Source organism: Dunckerocampus dactyliophorus, chromosome 1 (genome assembly GCF_027744805.1).
Source record: "Dunckerocampus dactyliophorus isolate RoL2022-P2 chromosome 1, RoL_Ddac_1.1, whole genome shotgun sequence".
NCBI classification, from domain to species: Eukaryota; Metazoa; Chordata; class Actinopteri; order Syngnathiformes; family Syngnathidae; genus Dunckerocampus; species Dunckerocampus dactyliophorus.
The window spans coordinates 29,512,566-29,537,176 of record NC_072819.1 but is presented as its reverse complement, the minus strand read 5'-3'; the positions used below and the strand labels follow the sequence as shown (position 1 = coordinate 29,537,176).

General features: G+C 39.9%; 3 protein-coding genes across 9 annotated transcripts; all 3 read left to right on the top strand.

The window, feature by feature from the left end:
* Positions 1 to 1,268: 1,268 nt before the first annotated feature.
* LOC129192546 (TRAF3-interacting JNK-activating modulator) lies at positions 1,269 to 13,338 on the top strand. Of its 7 annotated transcripts, none has more exons than XM_054796707.1 (14): positions 1,269 to 1,389; positions 3,809 to 4,125; positions 4,207 to 4,291; positions 4,358 to 4,397; positions 5,021 to 5,048; positions 5,115 to 5,144; positions 8,343 to 8,438; positions 9,140 to 9,211; positions 9,279 to 9,398; positions 10,177 to 10,314; positions 10,400 to 10,535; positions 10,599 to 10,777; positions 11,715 to 11,840; positions 11,959 to 13,338. In XM_054796707.1, exons 2-14 carry the CDS (start codon positions 3,811 to 3,813, stop codon positions 12,175 to 12,177), a joined length of 1,584 nt encoding a protein of 527 aa, XP_054652682.1. In that variant the 5' UTR covers positions 1,269 to 1,389; positions 3,809 to 3,810; the 3' UTR covers positions 12,178 to 13,338. The 7 variants fall into 7 exon arrangements, with proteins under 7 accessions (XP_054652682.1, XP_054652674.1, XP_054652690.1 ...); XM_054796699.1 differs by having other exon boundaries at positions 1,293 to 3,673; XM_054796715.1 differs by having other exon boundaries at positions 1,293 to 4,125; positions 4,210 to 4,291.
* Positions 13,339 to 14,153: 815 nt separating this feature from the next.
* Positions 14,154 to 19,144, top strand: dnase1l1l (deoxyribonuclease I-like 1-like). The gene is made up of 9 exons (XM_054780805.1): positions 14,154 to 14,227; positions 14,301 to 14,463; positions 14,542 to 14,630; positions 15,135 to 15,221; positions 15,315 to 15,436; positions 18,134 to 18,246; positions 18,367 to 18,524; positions 18,759 to 18,855; positions 18,930 to 19,144. The coding sequence occupies exons 2-9, from the start codon at positions 14,320 to 14,322 to the stop codon at positions 19,008 to 19,010; spliced, it is 891 nt and encodes a 296-aa protein (XP_054636780.1). The 5' UTR covers positions 14,154 to 14,227; positions 14,301 to 14,319; the 3' UTR covers positions 19,011 to 19,144.
* Positions 19,145 to 20,512: 1,368 nt separating this feature from the next.
* si:dkey-183p4.10 (uncharacterized) lies at positions 20,513 to 23,925 on the top strand. Its single transcript, XM_054780790.1, has 6 exons — positions 20,513 to 20,631; positions 20,710 to 21,684; positions 21,769 to 21,829; positions 21,926 to 21,983; positions 22,052 to 22,165; positions 22,247 to 23,925. The coding sequence occupies exons 1-6, from the start codon at positions 20,589 to 20,591 to the stop codon at positions 22,361 to 22,363; spliced, it is 1,368 nt and encodes a 455-aa protein (XP_054636765.1). The 5' UTR covers positions 20,513 to 20,588; the 3' UTR covers positions 22,364 to 23,925.
* Positions 23,926 to 24,611: the final 686 nt, after the last annotated feature.

The window sequence follows — 24,611 nt, the reverse complement described above, 5'->3', positions numbered from 1 at the left end:
AGACTTAAATTGTTTTAAAAAATTGTCATAAATTTTCATTCAGCCTGAATGAAATGTGTTCCTTGCTGTCTCATATACATGTACATGTTCATAGTGTGTGCACATACACAAAAGCAGTCTCAGAGAAGTGACTGACAATTTGGAGTCATTGTGTGGTTACGATAGGTTATACATTCAATGCTAAAAATCATTATCATTGCTCTGACTAGGCTACTAGCATATCAGAAAAGGAGTGATATAATGCTTTCAGTATGCATTGCATTTGTATGTATTGGATTTATTTAGCCATGTACAGTTGCAAATCACAGAGGTATATGCTGTATTTGTTATTTGCATACCGTAACCAGGTATGCTGCTGCTGCTCATTTTTCATAACTTGGTGTACCTATGTATTTTTTGGACTGAAATTTGACTTTACACATTTCGCAGGACTAATAAAGACTTCTATTCGATTCTAAAGTATTAGACACAACTCTCAGTAGGATGGCGTTTTACAGCAGGGCAAGTTAAGGACACCTAAATAACTACTTGCGTATACTAGCACATCCCAATGACTTAAAATATTCTTGGAAGCTAATTTCTTTTAGTAGTTTGGTTCCAGTACACTGGAGGCCTTTCCTGACTGGGAATCAAACCTATGTCCCCTGCCATGAAAGGCAGAAGCATGAACCACTGCTCCACCTGGGGGTTGCATGGTTTGAGCTAATTAAAACCCCAAGTTCAGTATCTCATAAAATCAGAATTAAAAAAGTTCAATATTGCAAACTATTGGTTCAAGCTCTAAAAATGAACTGCTCCTTCAAATGGTCTCTTTGTCTTAATTGAACTCCTGAAATCAAATACATTTTGCACAATGTTATCATTTATTGGGATGCGGTATTACATTCTTCAAACATTAAAAAGCTTAGAATTTCAGGTTATATTACTTAATGTGTTTATAATATTATGGGTGTTTGGGGATGATTAACATACACCAAGCACAATAACCACTCCAAATCTAACAGAGGGTTGGTTATGCATGATAAAATAACAGACTCATTCATAAAGTTATTGATGTTCTTAAGCCATTTACATTATCGGCAAAGTTTATTGAGATCCATGAAAAAGAAAGTCCCACACATACACAAGTGGTGTGTTCTATGCAGGCAGCATGCAAGGGGTAATGTTCTGTTTGTAATCTTTGGGCCCACCCGTGTATGGCATCGTCTTTAGCGTGAGTGGTTGGTGAGATAGAGGAACATATGACGTGGTGCTTCACTTCCTGCAAAGTTATGCTCAACGGAAAGCACATAAGCACAGAAGACACACAAGCAAAACCTAACCCAGAAAACCTTTCAAGGAAAACAATGGATGGGTACAAGGAAACAGTTTGGATGAGATGATGGTGTGGTAGGTGACCTACTGAAAAATATTTGTATTTTCTTGCATATTTCACTTTTTTTTTGCACACCCTCAACCATTCAGAATCCAGCAAGACACTGTGTGCAAGAGAAAGTGAATAACCTACAACAAATGTCCTTGCGAGCGTAACTATCTAATGTAGCATTTGGTGCAGTTACTCAATTCAATACAAACTAGAGGTAATTTTGTGCCATTACATATACTGTACATTACACCTACACTTGCTAGTTACTTTATAATATTCACTGAACACTTCAGTGCAAATGGAAATATGTGTTTATTAGTGGAAATGAGAATGAAATTATTTTGATTTATCTCATGGTAAATGTTCATACACACATTTACTTAGGAAACATTTGAAATATGAACACGTTTTAGGCAAAATATGGCAATACAACCAAACAACTAATGTCGCCTGGAGCTGGTTCAAGTACAGATGAAACCAAGGGCAAGTTTTATCCGCATTTTATTATTTAGGGAGAAAAAAATCCAAACCTACATGGCCCTGTGTGAAAAAGTGATTGCATTTTGCAAATTAAACAAGAAAACAAAAAAAAAACCAACAGCAAAAGTTCAAAGAACAGCAAGAAGGCACAATGTAATGAGACCTTGAAATGTAAACAGTATATAAGATGTTAGCATATCAACATAGATTGTTTTTAGCCTGTTTAAAAAAACAAACAATAATAAATGTCCCCCAAATCCTTTGATTTGATTTGATGCCCTCATTGTGTTGAGTTTGGACACCTCTGCACCTTTTATACTGCAGCACCTACTACAAAAACACTAGTCAAAGATCCTTTATGACAGTGGTTCTACCCACCATCACCCCTTAATGACAAGCAGAAGCCCAAATTACGAAACATTTTTCATGTCAAATTTCTCAAATATCTTGAATACTTAATGAAACAACACTGCGTTTGAATTTTACAAAACATACTATATAATTTCTCTGTGGCATTCAACATAAACAAAATACATTTCAACAAATGTGCTAGATTGATGCTTATTTACATTAAATATACATATACATGCTAGCAATTAGCAAAATGGCGATTTCAAACCTCCACCTGTTATCGTGTTTGCTTTTAGTGAAGAGAAAAGGTACCAAGTCACAAACAAGCAGGGGAAGGTAACTCCAGTGAGGGTATAGAGCCAACAAAGTTTTAAAAATGATGCTCATATTTACAACTATGTCACTGCATCCAAATACTTTTTGCCGCTAGCATAGCAAGCTACTGAGCTAACTAGTTAGCCTCTCCAATTTACATATTCTAAACTTAAGAAAGTGTTTCAAACGAAGTGGGGAAGAAGGACAAAGTAACCAAAAACTTACCACTTCCACACGGAATGGGAGGAGATTTTTTTTCACTTTGTCATGTCGGACATGCCATGGCTGACTGGATGCGGTGTGAAGGCAATGTAATCTAACGCCATGTCTCATCAGTGTAACATTACTGATGTTTAGTGGCCAGACTACTACATATAACCTGTATTTCAATATTTTTTTGCTAATAATAGTTCATAGTCAACCACGAAACAGCGGTCATTTCATTCATCAAATTTTGTGTGAGGGAACGATGTTGGAACCGCAATGTAGTAAGGGATGACAGGATTTTATGTAAAACAGCTGTAAACCCTAAACATTAAATACTATATTTTCGTGGCAGTTCTACAGTAGCTAAGGGCCACATGGACAATTGCCCAGGGCGGCATTCTCTGGGAGGCACCCCAAGAATGAGGGGTAAAAAAAAAAAATTAAAAAAAAATGCTGGATAGGCGTGATCTACATGTAGGATTCTAGCTACTAGCGCCCACATACTGCTTACATGAAGTGGAAAAACCAAACCGAGTCATGAGCGGGGTCAGTTCATCACTGGGCTCCAGCACTCCGGTTAATTAAAAGGTGAAAAAAACAAATGCTTAAAAATAAAACAAATTGTGTAATATGAAATATATTGGAGGCTCAAACGTGTTATTTTAGAAAATGTTAAATAACAAAGATGAAGGAATTGTGAGTCAGTATGAGTTACTTTAGCTGTTGGCTGCTTGTTGATTGGTTATGATGATATAGTGTCAACAAAACATCATGGAAAAGAGAAAGTCCAAGTCATTGGGTGTACAATTTAAAAAAAAAAAAAAGAGGAATGAAGAAGAGGAGAAAGCAGCATAAGATAAGAAGTATGGAGCTTTGCTTTATGTATGACGTAAGGCGGTGCATCGAAAGAGGGACTCGCACAGGGCGCCATTGAAGCTAGAACCACCACTGGATGTAAGTGTACACTAGTGACGTAGTAGTCTTTTACTTCCAGTCCACTGTGGTAGTGAATAAAGGCTATATAAAACCACTCTCACGTTCCTAATACTTCTGCACCTGACACGTAACTAATATTTGTGTGTGTGCAAGCTATGGACGTGCTTTGTCGCGGTGGACTCCAAGTGTCCCCCTTGAAAGACTTTGATCGCAAACTGGAGATCAGAACAGAGAAACATGAGCAGCTACGAAGACGCACGAACGTGACGTCATGTCGGAGCCCTGCGAGAGACGACGACACGGTACTGTTAAAACATCGACTCAAGGAAAAGAGACAGACTGAGTTTCTGAGGAGGAGGTCTCTTTTGAGTCCGTTGGCGTCCAAGAGTATAAGAGGTTCTTCATCAGAGTGGTTCTCCTACTCAGGCTCGTCCTGGAGTCTACAAAGCAGCCCAAACACAGACGACTGGGTGGTTATTCATCATTCATTGCCTCTTAATTGATTTCAACACTGTGGCTTTCATGATCATCTTCTGTTCTCATGGTTGCAGCAGATGATGATGATGTTGATGGAGGAAGCATCTTCCTCCATGGAAGACATCACAATGGAGAACATCACACATGAAACAATCATTGGTGAGTGGCAGAGTTATGTCAAAAGTTTTTGCTGTGTTTTATATTAAAGCTCTGTTTGTCTCCAAGATGCCACAAAGATGAGGAGCGAGGCAGGTGTTCAAACAGAGTGAGTGGTGTCCCAGGGAAATATATATCGTAGGGGTGTCACGAGATGAAAACATGACAAAGATTTCTTGTTCGGAAAAAAAAATTCTCGTGGTCACTAGGCTTGGGATGATATGAAATAAATTAAATAACCAGACTTTAAAATAAATTAATTAATCACACAATAAATGAACATGAACTCAATAATTTTGTTGCCCTCACTATATTGCCCTGTGCACACGTGTCTGATTTCCTTGTCTCTTGCCTCCAAACAGGCAGGAAGAGAGCTCAATGCCGTTGCTCCATAGAACAACGGCATGAACAGTCAGACATACAGTCTCTTTGTCTCAGTGGGTGGAGGCCGCTGGCATACACACAGTGTGAGTGCAGAAGATTGTAACATAGTTGAAAATAAATGAGTAGATTGCAATATATTGTCATATATTTATAAATATTCAATATATATATATATATATATATATATATATATATAAATAAATATTAAATATATAAATATTTTTTCAAAATCTTGTGCATCGTCTCATCTCGTCTCGTGAACTGTCTCGTGACACCCCAATATATCATACACTGTATATGAGAGTGGCATTAAAGCGCGTTCATTCATTCATTCATTTATTCATGCAGGTCTGGCCTTGTGACCATCAAAGAATCCGTGAGTTTCACAAACATCACTTGTCAGAAATATAACGGTGCAATGATCTCCATTTTTGTTTTCCAGGATGTTCTGCAGTTACAAGATTACTTGCAGGTAGGTGGTTCATGTTCTGTGTTGTTGTATTGTTGAAGGAAGAAGGAATTCATTTGTTTTTTTGGTTTTTCTTTTTGTTCCAAAAAGCTGACATCCCATTTTATATACAGCCATGGAAAAAATTATTAGATCGCCCTTGTTTCTTTAGTTTCTTGTTCATTTTAATGCCTGCTACAAGTAAAGGTACTTGTTTGGACAAATATAATGATGACAACAAAAATAGCTCATAACAAGGGTGGTCTAATCATTTTTCGATGACTGCTGTATCCATCCATCCATCCATTTTCATACCTATGGACAATTTAGGCCAGTTAACCTAACATGCATGTTTTTGGGAGGAAACCGGAGTACCCGGAGAAAACCTACGCACACATGGGGAGAACATGCAAACTCCACACAGAGATGCCCAACGCATATTCGAACCCAGATCTTCCCGATCTCGACTGTGTGGCCAACATGCTAACCACTCTGACTACTACTTTGATTACTGTATATACAGTATATATATATATATATATATATATATGTGTGTGTGTGTGTGTACAGACCCTTTCCAAAAAATTTGAATGTCATGGAAAAGTTGTTTAATTTCCATAATTCCATTCAAAAAGTTAAACTTTCATAGATTATAGATTCAGGGCCGACAATTTAAACGATTTCAAGTATTTATTTGTTTATTTTTACATAATTTGGGTTTCCAGCTCATTAAACCCACGAAAACAGGAATTAAAAAAATTAGAATACTGTGAAGAAATCAGCCCAAATTTTGCAGGGCATGAATGTTTTAAACTGAGTGTCACACACTAATCATCTACTCAACTCAAATCACCTGCACAGGCTTCCACAGGTGTCATTAAATTGCTTCAGTTTGGTTCAGTTGTCTCAGTTGGGTTCAATATGGGGAAAACTGCAGACATGACAACTGGCCAGAAGACCATCATTGATACCCTCCATAGGATGGGTAAGTTCATAGCTAAGGAGGCTGGTTGTTCACAGAGTGCTGTGTCCAAGCATATCAATGGAAAGTCTAGAGGAAGGGCAAAATGTGGCAGGAGAAGATGCACCAGCAAAAGAGATGATCGTGGGCTTCAGCGGATTATCAAACAGGGAAGATTCAAGAATCTGGCAGAGATCCAGAAGGAGTGGAATGAGGCGGGAGTCACAGCTTCAAAAACCACCACATTCAGACGCATCCGGGAGATGGGCTACAACTGTCGGGTTCCTCGGGTCGAGCCACTTCTGAACCTGAGCCAACGTAGGAAGCGTCTCCACTGGGCCAAGGAGAAGAAGGACTGGACTGTTGGCCAGTGGTCCAAGGTCCTCTTTTCCGATGAAAGTAAAGTGTGCCTTTCATTTGGGAATCAAGGTCCAAGGGTTTGGAGGAAGGCGGGTGAGGAACAGAACCCAAGCTGCCTGAGGTCCAGTGTGAAATATCCACAGTCCGTCATGATTTGGGGTGCAATGTCCGGTGCAGGTGTTGGTAAACTCTGCTTTCTTAAATCCAAGGTCACCGCAACAGTCTACCAGAATGTTTTAGAGGACTTCATGATTCCTTCTGTTGAGGATCTGTATGGAGATGCAGATTTCATCTTCCAGCAGGACCTGGCCCCTGCCCATACCGCCAGAAGCACCAAAACCTGGTTTGATGCCCATGCCATCACAGTGCTTGACTGGCCAGCCAACTCACCGGACCTAAACCCCATTGAGAATCTATGGGGTATTCTCAAGAGGAAAATGAGGGGCACCAGACCCAACAACAAAGAAGAGCTGACAGCAAGCATCAAGGAAATCTGGGCTTCCATAACTCCCAGGCAATGCCACAGGCTGATTGCTTCAATGCCACGTGGCATCGAGGCAGTGATTAAGGTAAAGGGATTCCCAACCAAGTATTGAAGATTGACATATTGTTTTGAAAGTACCATATTTTGATTGATTTGATGTGATCCTAATTTCTTTCTTTTTTTTCCTGCAAAAACTGAGAAGTAAATGGTGATTTCTTCACAGTATTCTAATTTTTTGAATTCCTGTTTTCGTGGGTTTTATGAGCTGGAAGCCCAAATTATGTAAAAATAAATAAACACTTGAAATCGTTTAAATTGTGGAATCTATAATCTATGAAAGTTTAACTTTTTGAATGGAATTATGGAAATTAAACAACTTTTCCATGACATTCAAATTTTTGTGTGTGTGTGTGTGTGCGCGTGCATGTGTTTGTGTGTGTGTAGCTTTAATGCAAATCAGCTGAGTTTGTTGCCCATGCTTGTCTTCTCCAACAGAATATATAAATATACATTTTTTTTCTGTATATATAAATATAAAGAAATTTATTTATATATAAATATCTCTCTCTCTCTCTATATATATATACAGTGTATATATATTCTATATACTGTACACCAGGTCCTCAACTTACGAACACAATTGGTTCCAGACGACCGTTCTTAAGTCGAATTGTTCTTAAGTAGGGGAAAAGGTCATCTTACCAATGATATAGGTACTACATGTACGTGTACACATATATACATATATGCGTATGTATGTAAATATGAGTTTGGATGCAGTAGTAATATTAAACGAGGATGATTAATGAAAAAAACAATAATAAAAATGATATAATAATACGTAATGATAAATGTTATTTACCTTTGAAGAGGAGTGGTCGAGCATACGTCGTTGTGGTGGAGTTGGAGGAGGAGTTATTGGGAAAAAAAGGACAAGTCGTCGTCGTCGTTAGACTCTTCTAAAAGAGGTAGTGTTCTGTGGGGGGTGTAGAATTAAGCAGACTTATTAACTCTTCATAAACTTTAATCACACGCTCTGTCTGGGTTGTACAATTTAGCTTTATCTCCCCAGCCTAACGCTTCCTCTGTCAGTCCCATTAGCAGTGTCACAGTGCCCTCTACTGGTCAAGCATGTACAGTAGCAGTGTAAATACTGATGGAGCGACTACAAGGCAAAATAAAATAAAATATAGACCAGTCGGCTTGTGTTCGTATCCGCGAATGTTCAAAAGTCGGATGTTCGTAAGTTGGGGACCTAGTGTATATATACTGTAAGTACTGTATGTATATATATATATACATACAGTATTTATAAATACTGTACCTTTACATACAGTAAAGACGTGCATTACATTTAGGGTGAGTGTCACATAGATAGTGACATCTCCATTACCCGTGTTCCTTGTCCTCTATCTAGGAGGCCTTGTGGAGGGAGGAGACCATCAAGAAGAAACTGGCAGCCCTGCAGGAGAGCATAGCACAGCTTCTCAACACCTCCAACACAGTGTGGAAGGTAAGCAGTAACACGTTTGATGTTGTGTACAGCCATGTTGAAGACTTGTCACAGTCACCATCAAGAGGATGACAGCTGTCAACTCAGGAAGAGCTTGTGCGGTTGCTTTGAGCTTCCTGTCTTCACTCTTGTCTGTACTGATGAATGCACAGGAAAGGTGCTGCAAAGAAAGATATTTACCAATAGCGTGTTCACATGAAAAAAAATACAGTATATACACTGTATACTGTACGTGACATGATTTCTCAGATGCTTGTTGCTAGGCAGAGTTCATTCAGCTCGAGCAAGACTGCCCCAATTACAAATACTGTATTCCATTTGTAGCCGTTATGCTGAATGACAGGAAGATATAAAGAATATAAAACAATTTTATGTCTAGGGCACTGCCACTAGTGCATGTTACTGTATGTCTTTCTGATTGATTGCATTGATTAAAATGGAAATACTGTAATGGTGTTTTGCTTTATCTTAACTATTTAGATCTTTTCTATTATTTTTTTAAAATCAAAATGCATTAAGTGGCAAGTCTTGTTTCCTGCCTATAGCGTTGTTGCTATTAATTTCCCCGAGGGCACACACTCAGAGGATCAATAAAGTTCTATCTAATCTAATCTATAGTGTGTCAAGTTGCACAAGTAAATGTTTTGTACATAAATCATTTCTTTTCAATGTGCAGCACTCATTTCCTTTCCAAACCACAGAGTCGCTCCAACGAAGACGTGCTGAGAAACAAGATTAAGGTCCTCGAGGCACAGCTGCAACCTTACGTGCAGGTATGAAAAACGACAACTGAGCAAGCATTTGAGGTGGGGGTATATCTAAGCATGCATGTCCTTGCAGAGGTTTCCAAAGGACGCAACGAGGAAACTGGTGCTCCAAATGAAAAAGCAGAAAGTGATGTTTGAGGAGAAGACCCATAAGTTTGCCCAGGAGAAAAATGAGGCACTCAGCAAGACGGGGGTACTCACACCTACACGGAGCATTAATGTGAATCGTGGTCATGTAAAAAAAAATGAAATACACTAACTTTACTGTAGATCATCTTGTTACACATGGTATATTTACATATTTTTTGTATTGAACTAACACAATGGGTGACATTATTATAGTAACAATTTCATTATTTTAGTTCAATACAATTTTTTTTTCTGCTTAACTGACTAAAGTGTTGAACACAGTCTGAACTAAAAATATTATGAATAATACATAAAATATTGCAATTTAGCAATCATTTTATTTATAATAATTTAATAATTGGAATCGTTTGGCCGGTCCAACATAAAAATCAGTATAGGTTACATTACAGTCATTTTGTTTAACTGACATTGAAATTTACAATTCCGTGGAATTGACTGAAAAGAAAACATTAATGCTTCTTACAGATTTACATATTTGGAGTAAAAATATTAGCATCTGAGTTTGGTGAATTAGATTTTTTTATATATGTTACATTTTCTATGTTAAGATTAAAGTCAAATTTGATGTGTTAAAGGTATGATTTTTTTACTAATCAAATTTGTTCATGTTACAATTTAATATTTTTATTCATAATTCATAAAAAATATGACATTTTATTTAAATGGGAATATTTCATCAATTAAAACCAATAACCATTAAAGATAAAAATGTAGGTTTAGATAGGAAGTTGCACACAAACCCATGCAGATGAAACCAGCGCTACCTTAGTGGAGGTAATAAACATTAGCCTTTCATGCAGTATCAAACTGTGTGTCACCAGGAAGCACTGAATACTGCAAAGGTGGACGTCCTGAGGTTGCAGGACCTTTACAAGGAGCTCATGCATACGTGTGAAAAGCTCCGGCAGCAACAAGACTTCAGCACTGATCAGCTGCGTCAGCAGCAAGTCCAAATTGAGGTATTCCCAGATAAATGATACAAAGAATATGTATTGTATAAGTGTCGTTCAAACATTTGTACTTCGAGTGAAAACTGTTGCGCAGCTGTCCAGATGCAGAGAGGCGGCACTGACAGAGGAGCTGGTGTCACTGAGACAAGAGAAGAACGAGCTGCAGTTCAACATTGGCCTGCTGGAAGAGTACAACCAATTTCTCAGAGACAAACAGCGGAGCTGTAGCGGTAAGATACTGTATAACCACCTTCCATTTGGATAAGTCACTTGAAACATTTCCACTTTGCAAGATGGCAACATCGAGGAAAAGGATGGGGTGGTTCAGAAGACACCAGAGGAAGAAGCAAAGCCAAAGAGAGACGTAATGGTTGAGAGGACACCGGAGGAAGAAGGATCGAAGAGGGACTCTGACTTGTTGGAGGAGCAGCTTCTTTACACTCAGAAGGAACTCAGATTAAAGGAGAAAGAGGTAAGTACAACACGTACTGTAGGCATGGGCCTCCAAAATTGTATCATCTTGTCTACTCTCAAATCTGAGACCAGCTGATTGTTTTTCTGAGAGCTACCGTATATTCATATCAGAAGATATTTGTTAAAAACACTTGTGATTGATGAACCAGGACAAAGCCAACAACTGATGAGATGTTCAAGTGCTTTTCTCAGGAACATACACACACGCGTTTACACAATCACAGTGAACATACTAATTTCATTATTTGTCAATACGAAAGTGTAACAAAATCATGAACATTCCTAGTCCTAGTAAAATGACTAGTTTTTTCTTGTAATATTGTATTAACATTATACTTGTAAAAGTACAAATTTATTCCTGTAAAATTAAAACGTTTTTTTCACAACATTCCAACTTTAGTTCGATGAATTTATTTAATTCTTATTCAAATTTCTGCTTTATTTTAGTAAAATTACAATTGCTTTCTTGTAACATTACAACTTTATTTGCATAAAATAACTTACTTTTATTGAAATATTCCAACTATCAATCCACCTTCTGTGCCGCTTATCCTCACTACGGTCGTGGGTATGCTTGAGCCTATCCCAGCTGACTTTGGCCGAGACTGGTCGCCAGCCAATCGCAGGGCACATATAGACAAACAACCATTCACAAGCACATTCATACCTATGGACCATTTAGAGTCTCCAATTAACCTAACATGCATGTTTTGGTGACTCTAAATTGTCCATAGGTATGAATGTGAGTGTGAATAATTGTTTGTCTATATGTGCCCTGCGATTGGCTGGCGACCAGTTCGGGGTGTACCCCACCTTTCACCCCAATCAGCTGGGATAGGCACCAGCTGACCCGTGACCCTAATGAGGACAAGCAGAATAGAAAATGGATGGATTGTGGTTATTTTATGAATTATGACTTTCTGCATTGTTCACAGTGTGAGTCCTTGCAGACGGAGTTACATACAATGGAGCAAGAGTTTCAGTCCAGCCAAACTAGGTTGTCACAGTGCAGAGAAGAGCTACGGCAAGTCAGCCACCACCGTAACAGACCGGTGAGCGGTGTACGTATGCGTGTGCGTGTGTGTTTGGCCCTGCAGATTACATATTTGCTGTTGCCGTGTCATCCGAAAATGCTGTTCCTCCCCTCCTCCATGATGCATTTTTCCCCTCTTCCTGCAGATATTGCGTGTGTCCTGGTGGAGTCTGTGTGTCATCCTGGTCCTCTTCATCCTCTTTCTTCTTCTGCTAGTTGTGGGTGGAGCTACTGTGCTGTGGCTGTGGCATCTACCTTCCAGGGAGCAAATGGAGGACCTCCACTCTGACATTGGGAGACGAATTGAAGATTATTTCATGCAAATGACCTCCCCCAAAAACCCAGGCTGTTTTAGGCCATTTTGACCAAGTTACATTTGGAGAGTAGTAGTCCTTTTGTCTGCAAATGTGTTGCTTGTTGGGCTTGGCGTACCTTGTGTTTGGATGTGTGTGATAGAATAGATGAGGGGCGTGTACGATACAGCCTCGGTTCCCAAAGTGCGGTACGAGTACCCCTAGGGGTACGCAGATTGCCTTAGGGGGTACGTGAATAAAAATTAACTACATTAGTGCCGAACACTGAGATTTATGTAATGCCTCATGTGAACAGCCACAGCCAGTTGTTGTGTGTGCATCAGATGAACAAATAAGTACGTTTGATGACGCCGTTGTGCATTAAAAGTGTTTAATCTTGAAGATTTTTCAAGATCATTTCTATTGATTGCTAAATGAGATCTGTCTTCTTACGTGGTGCTGTGACTAATCAGTGTGTTTTGTGAGCTGTCATTTGTTTTTTGACTGGATGCACTGTCTTTGTTAGAAAGCTCCCAGTTTTGCACATGTAAGTACATGTATGCTTTCGCAAATAATGTTTCTACTACTTTGTTTGGCGGCCCTTGAACACACCATGTGTGACGCAGACTGAGACTCACAGTATGTGTATGACTTTCTCCAACGCTGCACAGACAGACGTGTATTTTCTATTCTTTCTTTCACGTCGTCCTTGTTCACAAATGATAATACTGTGTGTAAATGTCACAGAAGTGAGCTTTAGTAATGTCAGCTGTGTGCTACTGTGCATTTGCTTGGTGCATAATCTCATGCTATATGCTCATATGTCCATTTGGCTCAGTTATAAAGCTTGTATTGAATTCATGACCTTATTGATTTCTGTACGTTATGTGCCTTTGTTTTCATAATTATTTTTAGTTATGTTTACATGTAACATTAGCATTGTACTGATTATTTACAAAGCACAGCTTGTCACCACGTGTTATAAATAAATTCACTAAACAGAAGACAAACCTGCCAGGGAATATCTTACCCCTCTAATACCCTCTCCCTTTTAAATTAGTAGCCTATGTGAGCAGTTGAAAACCAAGACACGGGATTTTTTAAATATGTCATCATTTATAATATATTTAATAATATATCAAAGATGTTTCATTGTATGGTTTATGTTTTTTAAGTGAGTAGAGGGTACATGACTTCCAGTCTGATGTTTAAAGGGGTACGGGACTGTGAAAATTTTGGGAACCACTGTTATACAGTATGTGTAAAAAGGTTAAATAAATACATTTTTTTAAACAATGCAAAAATATCTGATTGTGCGGCTGATGTTGGCGGTTACAGCTGGAATAAGTAGTAATAGGTATACGTCTTGATATTAAAAAATGGTCATTTTGATGACATTCCACTTTATGGGGCAAGTAATCCGAGTAATACAAGACGTATTCACATACAGTGAACTGGAAAATAATTATAAAAATATTTAAAATGAGTAGTTGTAGTAGCAGTGGTATTTTATTACTAATAATGAAATTCTTTAAAGTACTAATGCTTTACTTCAATAGTGTGTCTTTGTCAGACTAACCTCACCTTTGTCACTACAATACTCTGGCAAATATTTCAATCATGTATTTATAATACTAATAGATTCTATGGGGAATTTCTACTTAACCATGATAATCTAATTAATAAAAGTTATTGGTATGACTCCTTAATCATAACGATTAGGATTATTCCTACTGGCTCTCCCCAAGTGTGTCAATCCTTATAATAGAGGTTGAAAAATGCTAAGAAAGTGTATATTGCTATATGAATGATAGTTCTATGGGTATGATCACGGCATCACTTGCCCCTACTACAAGTACTATCCATCTACCTGAATACTACAGAAACATTTGCAGAAGACATAATCATCTTTAAAGAGACGGGAAAAAAAACCACTGAAAGCTGAATTCATTGTGTGGTCATGTGGCCATTGTTGATTGTGTTGAGGGTCTTTTTAAACAGTTCCAGATAAAGCTCTATTATCATCTGGCACTGACGCAGCACAACCATTACAGTCCCTTTTACCTGCATGTTCCCCACCATCCCTCACATGGATACTAGCTGGAAGGCGCTCATGCTGGAGGTAAGACGATGTAGGTACCTGGATTGTGCTTCATATTCATCCTGAAACGAGAGGGCTCTTCTTTGACTTCCAGGGCAATAATCCGTCACAAGATGAGGACTGCAGGTCTGGTGCTTGTTGTGGGTCTGTGCGTTGCAGCAAATGTTGTGTTTTCACTTAAGATCTGCGCTTTTAACGTGCAAAGTTTTGGTGAATCCAAGGCAAACAACAAGAAAGTCATGGGGATTCTTATGAAGGTATAATATTCTTACCACTGAAACATCATCTTCAAAATACAAAGTTGATTTTTTGGGGATTTTTTTTTCTTTCCGAAGATTCTCTCCCGGTGTGACTTGTGTCTCATTCAGGAGGTGCGAGACTCTAAAGGACGAGCAATGCAAGCCCTAGTAAAAGAGCTTAACAGGTTTGTCAAATGAAAAAGAAATGATTGTTCAATATTCGGTATTTTGGACTGGACAAAAAATGTGATAGGCCTACTTGGTGCGTACTTTGGTGCATTTTGCTTTAGCGTTCACGCTGGTATTCTGTCATGGGACCAAAGGATGAGCAGTAAAACCATATGAATAAAGTAAGGACTTGATTGACTGACATATTTATGACGTAATTCAAATATTCCAAACCAAATTTCCATCTGCAGAATTTAATTTGTATTTTATTTTTTATATTCTGATATATTTACCAACTTGGATTTCATAAAAAGCTTCTAAAAGACACTTTTAAAGAGCAACAGAGACAGCACTTCCGATGCATGTTTTCTTCCATATTTCTCATTTATGCCTTCTTTCTGCTGGCATTTTATCGCTCGGCCATGGCTTTGATCCGTGTAGAATTCACATTTGCGCTCAAGTGAACCGAGTTTCTTTTCACCCAACCAAACTTGAAGCGTGAACGCACCCTTTGTCTGCAGGTTTGACATCTCTAACTCATATTCCTACGTGGAAAGTGAGAGACTGGGAAGGAAAAGCTATAAGGAACAGTATGTCTACATTTATAGGTAAAAAGGGTTTCAACAGGTTGCATTGATGTGAAAATGTCAGGCGAAGGTCGTCCTCATGTTAATATTTTGTCTGTCCCATCACCTCCACAGAAACAATGTGCTGAAGGTCAAGGAGCAGTACCAGTACTCTAAACTTGAGCCAGAGGGGACCAATGACACTGAAGTCTTCTCCAGAGAGCCTTTCATCATTCGCTTTCACTCTCCCACCACATGTAAACTAAACAAATGATCACTCTCACACTAATACCAACATTACAGTTATGGTATCTTAGATGATATACAGTATGATGGTATATACATACAATATAATGTGTCAGTAAGGGGGTGGCCACAACTGAGAAACATTCTTTTGCACACTACAAAAACACACTACACTAGGTTCCCAACTTACGAACACAATTGGTTCCAGACGACCGTTTGCAAGTCGATTTGTTCGTAAGTCCAACAAAAGGTAATATTACCAATGATATAGGTACTATATACTACATATATATGCGTATGTATGTAAATATGAGTTTGGATGCAGTAGTAATATTAAATGAGGATAATTAATTAAAAAAACAATAATAAAAATGATATAATAATACATAATGATAAATGTTATTTACCTTTGAAGAGGAGTGGTCGAGCATACGTCGTTGTGGTGGAGTTGGAGGAGGAGTTATTGAAAAAAAAGGACAAATGGTCGTCGTCGTTAGACTCTTCTAAAAGAGGTAGTGTTCTGTGGGTGGTGTAGAATTAAGCAGACCTATTAACTCTTCATAAACTTTAATCACACGCTCTGTCCGGGTTGTATCGTACAACTACAATTTAGCCTTCCTCTCTATCTCTCTCTCTCTCTCTCTCTCTCTCTCTCTCTCTCGTCTTCCTCTCCTGTTGGTCCCATTAGCAGTGTCACAGTGCCCTCTACTGGTCAAGCATGTAGTAGTATAAATATGGAGTTACTACAAGGCAAAATACATGAAAATATAGACCAGTCAGCTTGCGTTCATATCTCCGAATGTCCGCAAATTGGATGTTCGTAAGTAGAGAACCTAGTATACTCACAAAAAGGTTGGGTGAAATTTCAAGATGAACCTAAAATTCACTACCACAGTCCCTAACGTTTGAACGCACATGTCCACTTTTTGTTCTCTAACAAGGAGCTCACCCAAAAGCTGAATATGCCCAATTTTTGTAAGTAGTGTAAATGCTTGATGCGCAATGTGGACAGAATATTCTATTTTTCTTTTTTTTGTAGCCATCTTCCTCAACTACAGCAGGTCAGATGAAAGACCTTGGCAGTGTCTGAAGGTGGACTGAAACGGAAAGATGACAGTCAGACAAACAGTAATACCATACAGTATATCTATATCCATTAGCTCAAGGCTATCTAGCTATATTTTTAGAACTCATAGAGAATTAGTTTTTATAGAATGCGACTGGTATAAAAGTGGGTGATGACTTACTGACGCTTGGGAAAACGGGGGTCCCAGTGTAATGGGTGCCAGCCATCGTGACTGTGCATACGTAAGTACATTGATAAACCTTACTCCCTGATGCCTTAAGAGTCACACTAAACATGGAGTTGACAGGTCAGAGCATTTAGCTCGATGCCTAGCGCTCTCAACTCTAATTGTGCCGGCACTGTTTTGAGCCCAGGCAGAACGCAGGGCTGGCTGGAACAGGCGGGTTACACCAGTTGAGAATCCCTGTCCCATAGAATACAGAATGTTACGTTTCTGTAGATCAGGGGGTTTTAAAGTGTGGCACCCGCACTCCCAGAAAAACTGATTTCCTCAAGCATATTTTGTGGAGCTTGTGGTGCTTATGTAAAGGATGGCAGCTGGTGCAGCTGTGCGGACGCACGCTGGTTTGAAATTTTGGGGGGATTCTTCTCAACTGCTGCTGTAGAAGTAACAAGATTGTATTGTACACTTTTTATTTTGTTATTTTCCTTAAATATTGCTTAAATGATTACTATTATATGGTTGTCTACTGGTTAGCATGTCAGCCTCACAGTCAGGAGATGGAGAGTTGGAATCTCTGCTTGGGCATCTCCTAGCGGAGTTTGCATGTTCTCCCACAGCATGTGTGGGTTTTCTCCAGTGTAAAACAAAGTCAGTGTTTTGCAAGTCATAGGCTTGGAAGTCATAAGCACTGGTAAGTGTTTCAAATCACATGACCTCGAATGCAAATGAAATCCTCCTGGGTAGCATGTTGACACATCCCGGTGTTAATCACTGCCACTCTCCAGCAGTGTGGTGCTCAGAGGAATGTAAACCACACCCTTGTTGTTTGTTCCTAAACCTGATTTGACGTTCATAGATGCGTTCAATGAGGCAGATTCTGTGGGAAAATGTGGTGTCTTGCTGGAAATGACATAATAAGCATCACGTTAGTGGAATACTTGGAATGGGGACACATTTTACTCAACACACTCACTGAAAAGTCCAAGTATTTTCATGTCATCACACTAAAGTCTGAGTCAAGTCTCGAGTCATTGATGTCAAAGTCCAAGTTGAGTAGCAAGTCTTTGATGATATTGTCAACTCGAGTCCAAAGTCAGTAAGATTGTGACTCGTGTCTGACTCAAGTCCAAGTTGCGTGACTCGAGTCCACACCTCAGGTACTCCGGTTTCCTCCCACACCACAAAAACATGCATGTTAGTTTAACTGGAGATCTAAATTGTCCATAGGTATGAATGTGAGTGTGAATGGTTGTTTGTCTATATGTGCCTTGTGATTGACTGGCCAGGGTGTACCATGCCTCTTGCATGAAATCAACTGGGATAGGCTCCAGCTTACCGGTGACCCCAGTGAGGACAGGCAGTATAAAAAATGAATGAATAATAAAACAAATTTTTACTGAAGTATATCATCCCAGACAAACTCTACTTTTTGCTTGTTTTTGTTGTTGTTTTTTTTAGTAATTAAGGATCTCGTTCTAATTGGCCAACATACCAGTCCCAAAACTGCCTTGAAGGAGATGGACGAACTGTATATTGTGTTCAGAGAGATCTACAGGAAGTGGAAGACAGAGGTGCTTTTTTTTATTAGCATTCAAATCCTCCTGCTGCTTTCTTTCCACCACATGCTTGATGATGAAATGGAAGTTATGTGAAACTTCCCCATTTTTCTTTTTCTTTACGTTCGCCTACAGAATGTGATGATCTTAGGGGACTTGAACGCCGCCTGCAGCTACGTCACCATCAAGGGTTGGCGAGCTGTTCGCCTGAGAAGTGATCCCAAATTTGTTTGGCTGATTGGAGACGAGCACGACACAACCGTCCGGGAGAAGACACACTGTGCATATGACAGGTCGGATTGAGTGGTATGGAATTTGAGAGTCAGGATGCCAAAGCATGTTCACGATCTATTACAAATGACAGAACCTGCTCTCACAATATTAAATACAAGTACATGTATTCTATGTTTCTAGAAATAGCTACATTTCTAGCAAAATTCATCATTTTTGGTGCATTGTATCTCATCAGGACAGGTTTTCTGCAGCATGCATGAAAAGTTACAGTTAACTTTTTCTCTTCTGACCAGGATCATTGTCCGTGGCCGTGAGATTATTTCCACTATAGTGCCCGGGTCGGCTCAACCGTTCAACTTTAAAGAGACTTTTCATCTATCAGAAGAGGAGGTAATGGCATGCACAGGAAGGTACTTCTCTCTCTGGATTTATACATTACGCTTTTTTTATTGCTGAAACTTTAGGCCCTGGAGGTGAGCGATCATTTCCCCGTCGAGGTGGACCTGAAGCCAAACCATCGCTACCTCCTCCGCAATGAGCTGTAGACCAACACTCTACTTTGATTTCATATTCAGCTATTTAATGGATTGAAATTTTATGCAAGGCAGTTTCTAACAACAGTGTATGTTGCATGTAAATGATGACTTGAATGGCAGCACTTTTGCTCCTCCTCCATCAATAAAACATCAGCTACATGTATGACAGTGTTTGGAATTGATCCATCCATCCATCCAGCCATCTTCAACCGCTTATCCGAGGTTGGGTCAGTAGCCTAATAAGAGAAGCCCAGACTTCCCTCTCGCCGGCTACTTCATCCAGCTCCTCCCGGCGGAGTCCGAGGAGTTCCCAGGCCAGTTGAGAGACATAGTCTCTCCAACATGTCTTGGTCACCTACCAGTCAGACGTGCCCTGGACAGGGAGGCATCTGAGAGGCATCCCGACCAGGGGCTAAATGTATAAACCAACTTCCCACGTATTTTTGGACATGTATAAAAATCCACAGGCGGTGAGAATGTGCATACTGGCATGCATGCTGCTGTACACAGTCAATTCAATTCTATTAGGAAGGAATATTACCCCTGGGTTACTCCTTTTCTAACCCGAAAACTGGTTCATGTATACGCCTATCGGGATGTCCCAATCAAAAGGAATATTCATTTGTGTTCTGCACATGTTCTATTCGAAAGGAATCTTGTGTCTTTGGCAGAAACTACTTGTAAACATGACGACACGCAAGACCCCACACTTTTGGAGCGAGGGGGACATAAGCCTCCTCATTAGTGTGGTGAAAGACAGGAACATTATGTCTTTTATTGACAGTGGAAAGTACCGCTATAGCAAAATCTATCAGAAGGTGAGCAAGCAGTTACGCCAAGCAGGGTTTGTACGAACGCATCTTCAAAAGTGTCCGGAGGGCTTTGGGGATATAGCATGGATGTGGATGGCACAGCTCCGGCTCCATTTCCTGTTTCTTCACGTTCTCACCTTCCATGAATGAAGAAAATGACGTCATGCATGTGAACGGCTTATTCCGAATGTTTCAGAAACCGGAATATTGACCTTAACCCAAACATTGACTGCAGGTAAACGTTGTGATTGATGTGCAGAAATGTGAACTCCGGGCTTTTTTTATTTTAAACATTGGCTACGTTTGGTTTTAATCTGACACAAGTACGGGAACCACTCAAAAAGGCTTACAGAGTTCAGTGTTTAAAATATTATAGTAGTAATATCATAGTAGCCCTACACATGCACGCTGCACTTCTGTTTTTAAAATGTTGTTGTTGGCACAGGCAACATTTAAAAAAGAATACAATTTTACAAGTATAAAAGCTGTGTACTGTTTTTACTGACTTTTTTCTTTTTACTGGAAGAGGAGGCAAAATGGCTCTTTGGGTGGTGAAGATTGTCGACCCCTGTCCTATTGGAAAGAAATTGTGTTGCGTGAACTTAGAGACTCGGCTGTACCTGTTTATGTTCAGCTGAAGTGTCGTCTCTGTGGCAGGAAGTCATGTTCTGACTTAACCTTGTTCTCGTTTCCCTTGTGAGAGAAGAGAGACATCTGTCTGAATGTGGTCATTCAGTGCGCCTTGATATAAATTCAAATACTTTCACTTGAATAGATGGACCAACGTTTGGCAGACCTCCTCAGGGATGCATTTTCAGGTAAGAAATACTGGAAAAATGTGGTTGAAATAGCAATGATTTGTTATATGAAGATGAGCAATAATGCTGTTCCAACAGGGACATCATTCCCTGACAGGGACTTGGACTTTGAGAGTCTCAAGCTTGATGAAAGTGGTGATAACGGAGAGGCAAAAGAGGCAGGCAGCGCTCTTTACCAAGAAGCGACCGATGACACTGGAAATGTGCGTGGTGAAGACACTGCACACGCAAATGAACAACAGGCTAAAGAAGCAGGAGCTGTGAGCATGCATGGGACACCTGAGGACAGCCACCTGAACTTGGATGAAGGACAGGAAGATGAGGGGAAAGAAATGGGGCATTTCTTACCACTTCACAATGACTTCTGCAGTCATAAAAATAAGGAGTTTGGCGAGGGACAAGCTCTGCTCCTGGAGGCCACACACACCCTCCAGGTTGAAGACATACGGGATGAGGAAGTGTCCGACTTTGTGAGCACCCTTAAGGGTGATGCAACTGAAGATGATATGCAAAAGAAAGAAGAGAAGACGCAAGGGGAGTCTTTTGATGTAGAGGCAAATGTTGGCTTCATGGAAGACCTAATAGCTGAGAAGGTGAAGGATTTCTCAGGCGAGGAGCACCAAGAGGCAGGAGAAAGCTACGCGGATTATCCCTCAGATTTCTCTCCATGTGAATATGGAGAAAATGAAGCCCACGCTCCAGAAAGATGCCACCAGTGGAGCATTTATGACATTACATCAAGTGTACAGCACCTGGAAAGACCTGCATGGCCTAAAAGAAGAGAAGACACCGACATGGTCGAGTCAAATATCTCTCAACAGCCTGCAAATGATGTTAACATGGTGGCTCAATGTGAGGACATCACAAGCCATGACCAGGGATCCCTGGATGACTGCTTCTTCTACACCCCTGAAGCCTTGAGCATTCCAGAGACGGGATCCGTCCTGGATGACGACCAGGAAGATGAGGAGAGGAGCTGGGAAGAAGAGCAGAAAAGAATTGAGGCCTTTTTCAGGTTTTACAACGACAGTGATGGGGAGCTTGAAAGAGAGGGTAAGAGAACATTACACCCATGATGTCAAGCTAAAAACAAGCACTATGAGTTGATCCACTTGTGTGTATATGGTGTGTGTATAGGAAGGGAGACAAAAGTTCAATTTTGCACAAAACCAATGTCTGAAATCCTCCATTATGACAGGTAATAGACAACTTTTGTCATTATGATGACTATTCATTTGTAATAACTGATTGGTTGGGAGCTACCCAAAAACACTGATCTCTGCATCTTCCGCAGTGAGTCCCTCAGCAGTTCAGATGAGGAGCAAGGCCTGAGAATGGCAGGGGCACCTGAAGTAAGAATAACAAACTTTAGTAATGCATCAAAATACACAGACTGCTTACATGTTTTGTCGCCGTACAGGAATGGATGGAACGACAAGAAAACCGGCAGATGAAAAGTGATTATCACCTCTCTGGTGCTTCAAAACATCAGCCAAACGCCTGCAACACCCAGCTGTGCGACAGAAGAAACATGGTGACGTGAACTTTTCTATGACATCATTGATTCATGATGTGACTTGTTTATTTGGATTTTTTTTCCTATCTTTTGCCCCAGCTTCCAAGATTGCTGAGCCTAACACTGAAGATGGGCCTGGTTACTCTAATAGGCCTGCTGATGTTTTGGTTGGCGGCATACCAAATGGACTTGCTTTCTTTATTTTACTTCTGTTAGGATGGAAGGGGTGAATTTCTTTAAATCTTATTTCTTGACTGTGAGTGCATAATCATGTTGTGACCTTTGGCTGTTATATCTTTTGGTTACAAAACACAGATACATGACTGTGAGATGATAGATAGAAATAGATAGATACTACTCACATTTCCAGCAGCTCTGCATGATAGTGTCATGATAAACTTAATCACTTAAAGAAAAGGTGTCCCCTTCCGTGCTGGTGACTTGTGTGGGGGCTGTTGTGTGTGGGATGGGCTGGTCAAACCTGATAAAAAAAACTGGTTTACCCTTCTCACATCCCCCTGAATGTGGGCACCTTTCTTCGAACTACTCATTCCCTGCAACACCTCCATCATGTTGTTGTTCTGCATCCTCTCTTCTGTTTTCCTTCTGTACTACTCCTTTGCTACCCTTAGCTGGACTCTTAGTTCCTTCTGTACCCGCTTAAGTACTTGTGTGTCACCGTCTTTGAAGGTCTTCTTCTTCAGGTTCAGAAGGTCTTTGATGTTATTTGTTATCCATGGCTTGTTGCTAGCAAAGCAGCGTACAGTCTTTACTGGCACAACGACACAACAACATCCATGGAGAAGTTGATGTAGTCCGTGTTGCAGGCGACCATTTCTTCCATATTGTCATTGTGAGGGCCCTGCAGTGCATCCCAGTCCATGGTCTCAAAGCAGTCTATGAGAGCCTGTTCAGCCTCAGGGGACCACTTCACACTTCACTTTTGGTGTATTGTGAGGTTTGAGCAGGACCAGGTTGTGGTTTGCCTTCCCCAGTGCAGGCATTAGGTCTATAGTCCTGTTGCCCCTGGTGTTACAGTCCACATACTGGTAGAAGGTGGCCAGTGTTTTGTCAATTGTCACATGATTGAAGTCCCCAGAGATCAAAACAAGAGCCTCAGTGTGCTGTGTTTTGAGTTTATCTGTTGCGCAGTGGATGACGTCACACGCAGCCTCCGCGTCAGCGCGCCAATGTACGTAAACTATGATACCAATGGCGTGACTGAACTCCCAAGGCATGTGGTAGGGATGTAGGCTGACAGCCAGGAGTTCAATGTACCTGCTGCAGGTGCACATTTTAATGTCCTTGAACCTTTTGTCGCTGATAGGATTGGGATGGGTCTTGATGACCCTTAACAGAGACACTGAACAGGTTACCATGGTGTGGTGGGTTTATAAGTTTTGATAATGATGACAGAGAGCAAGCAGATACTTTGCATGTAAAGTGATGGCAGATGGCGTGCAATAGTGTCAGGAAACATGGTAATGCAAAAGAAGAATATACACGAAACGCGAGTGTAAATGTGTGACAAAACTAATAGACGGTCAACAAAAATCACAACTTCCCAGAGTTTCCTATGTTCTCCTTTCTCCCCGTGCCCGCCATTTATTGCTTCCGCTTACATAAGCATACAAGGTATGTTTTGACCTGGACACGCCGCTCTTGGGTGATGACGTCACTAAGCGGCACTGCTGCTGGACCGGGAAACTATCGTCAAGAGGCGTCCAAAACGTTCTTACTTTGTATATTGTCCCAATAAATGTAACTTAAAAGTAGTTTCCAATAAAGACATACGAGTTAAATATGAATACTAAATGAAGTGAATTAATTGACCAAAAGAAGAAAAAGCGAATCAACTGTATTTAACAGGTCCCCTACAACTCCCATGACCACCACATACCCGCAAGACGATGACGTCACAGACACAGACTGAACGTCTTTATCGAGTCTATCATTAAAAATTCAACAAAACCCACATCCATATAAAGCCTGCCATGCTTAAATCCATTGCTTCATTTCCTAGTATAGATTCAGTCGATTGATTACCTTTTTAAACGATGTTAGAGCGATATATGCCGTCAGGAATGTAAACTTGCTAAACAGATCGATGTAGTTGGATTGGAGGAATATAAATCAACGCATCGATGTAGTGAATGAATCGTTGCACCCCTATTTATTTTCATATCTTGTTTCAACCCAAACAAACCGAATATGCTTTTTTTTTTTTTTACCAGAACATTTGAAGAAATGCTGGTACTCACAACTCACATTTTGTATTTCAAAATGCATTTCTTTCTAGCGCACGATATATTTTAGCAAGCTGTTGTATATTCTCCTAGCTTCACATATATATATACATATATATATACACACATATATATATATATATATATATATATATATATATATATATATATATATATATATATATATATATATATATACATACATACACACACACACA

Excerpts from the sequence above, each read along its gene's own strand:
- LOC129192546 (XM_054796707.1), top strand. The coding sequence starts at position 3,811 with ATGGACGTGCTTTGTCGCGGTGGACTCCAAGTGTCCCCCTTGAAAGAC. Across the intron at positions 5,145-8,342 it reads AGTTACAAGATTACTTGCAG|GAGGCCTTGTGGAGGGAGGA; the intron begins GTAGGTGGTTCA and ends TCCTCTATCTAG. Across the intron at positions 9,399-10,176 it reads AGGCACTCAGCAAGACGGGG|GAAGCACTGAATACTGCAAA; the intron begins GTACTCACACCT and ends GTGTGTCACCAG.
- dnase1l1l (XM_054780805.1), top strand. The coding sequence starts at position 14,320 with ATGAGGACTGCAGGTCTGGTGCTTGTTGTGGGTCTGTGCGTTGCAGCA. Across the intron at positions 14,464-14,541 it reads TCATGGGGATTCTTATGAAG|ATTCTCTCCCGGTGTGACTT; the intron begins GTATAATATTCT and ends TTCTTTCCGAAG. Across the intron at positions 15,222-15,314 it reads CAGTATGTCTACATTTATAG|AAACAATGTGCTGAAGGTCA; the intron begins GTAAAAAGGGTT and ends TCACCTCCACAG.
- si:dkey-183p4.10 (XM_054780790.1), top strand. The coding sequence starts at position 20,589 with ATGGACCAACGTTTGGCAGACCTCCTCAGGGATGCATTTTCAG. Across the intron at positions 20,632-20,709 it reads CCTCAGGGATGCATTTTCAG|GGACATCATTCCCTGACAGG; the intron begins GTAAGAAATACT and ends CTGTTCCAACAG. Across the intron at positions 21,830-21,925 it reads GAAATCCTCCATTATGACAG|TGAGTCCCTCAGCAGTTCAG; the intron begins GTAATAGACAAC and ends CATCTTCCGCAG.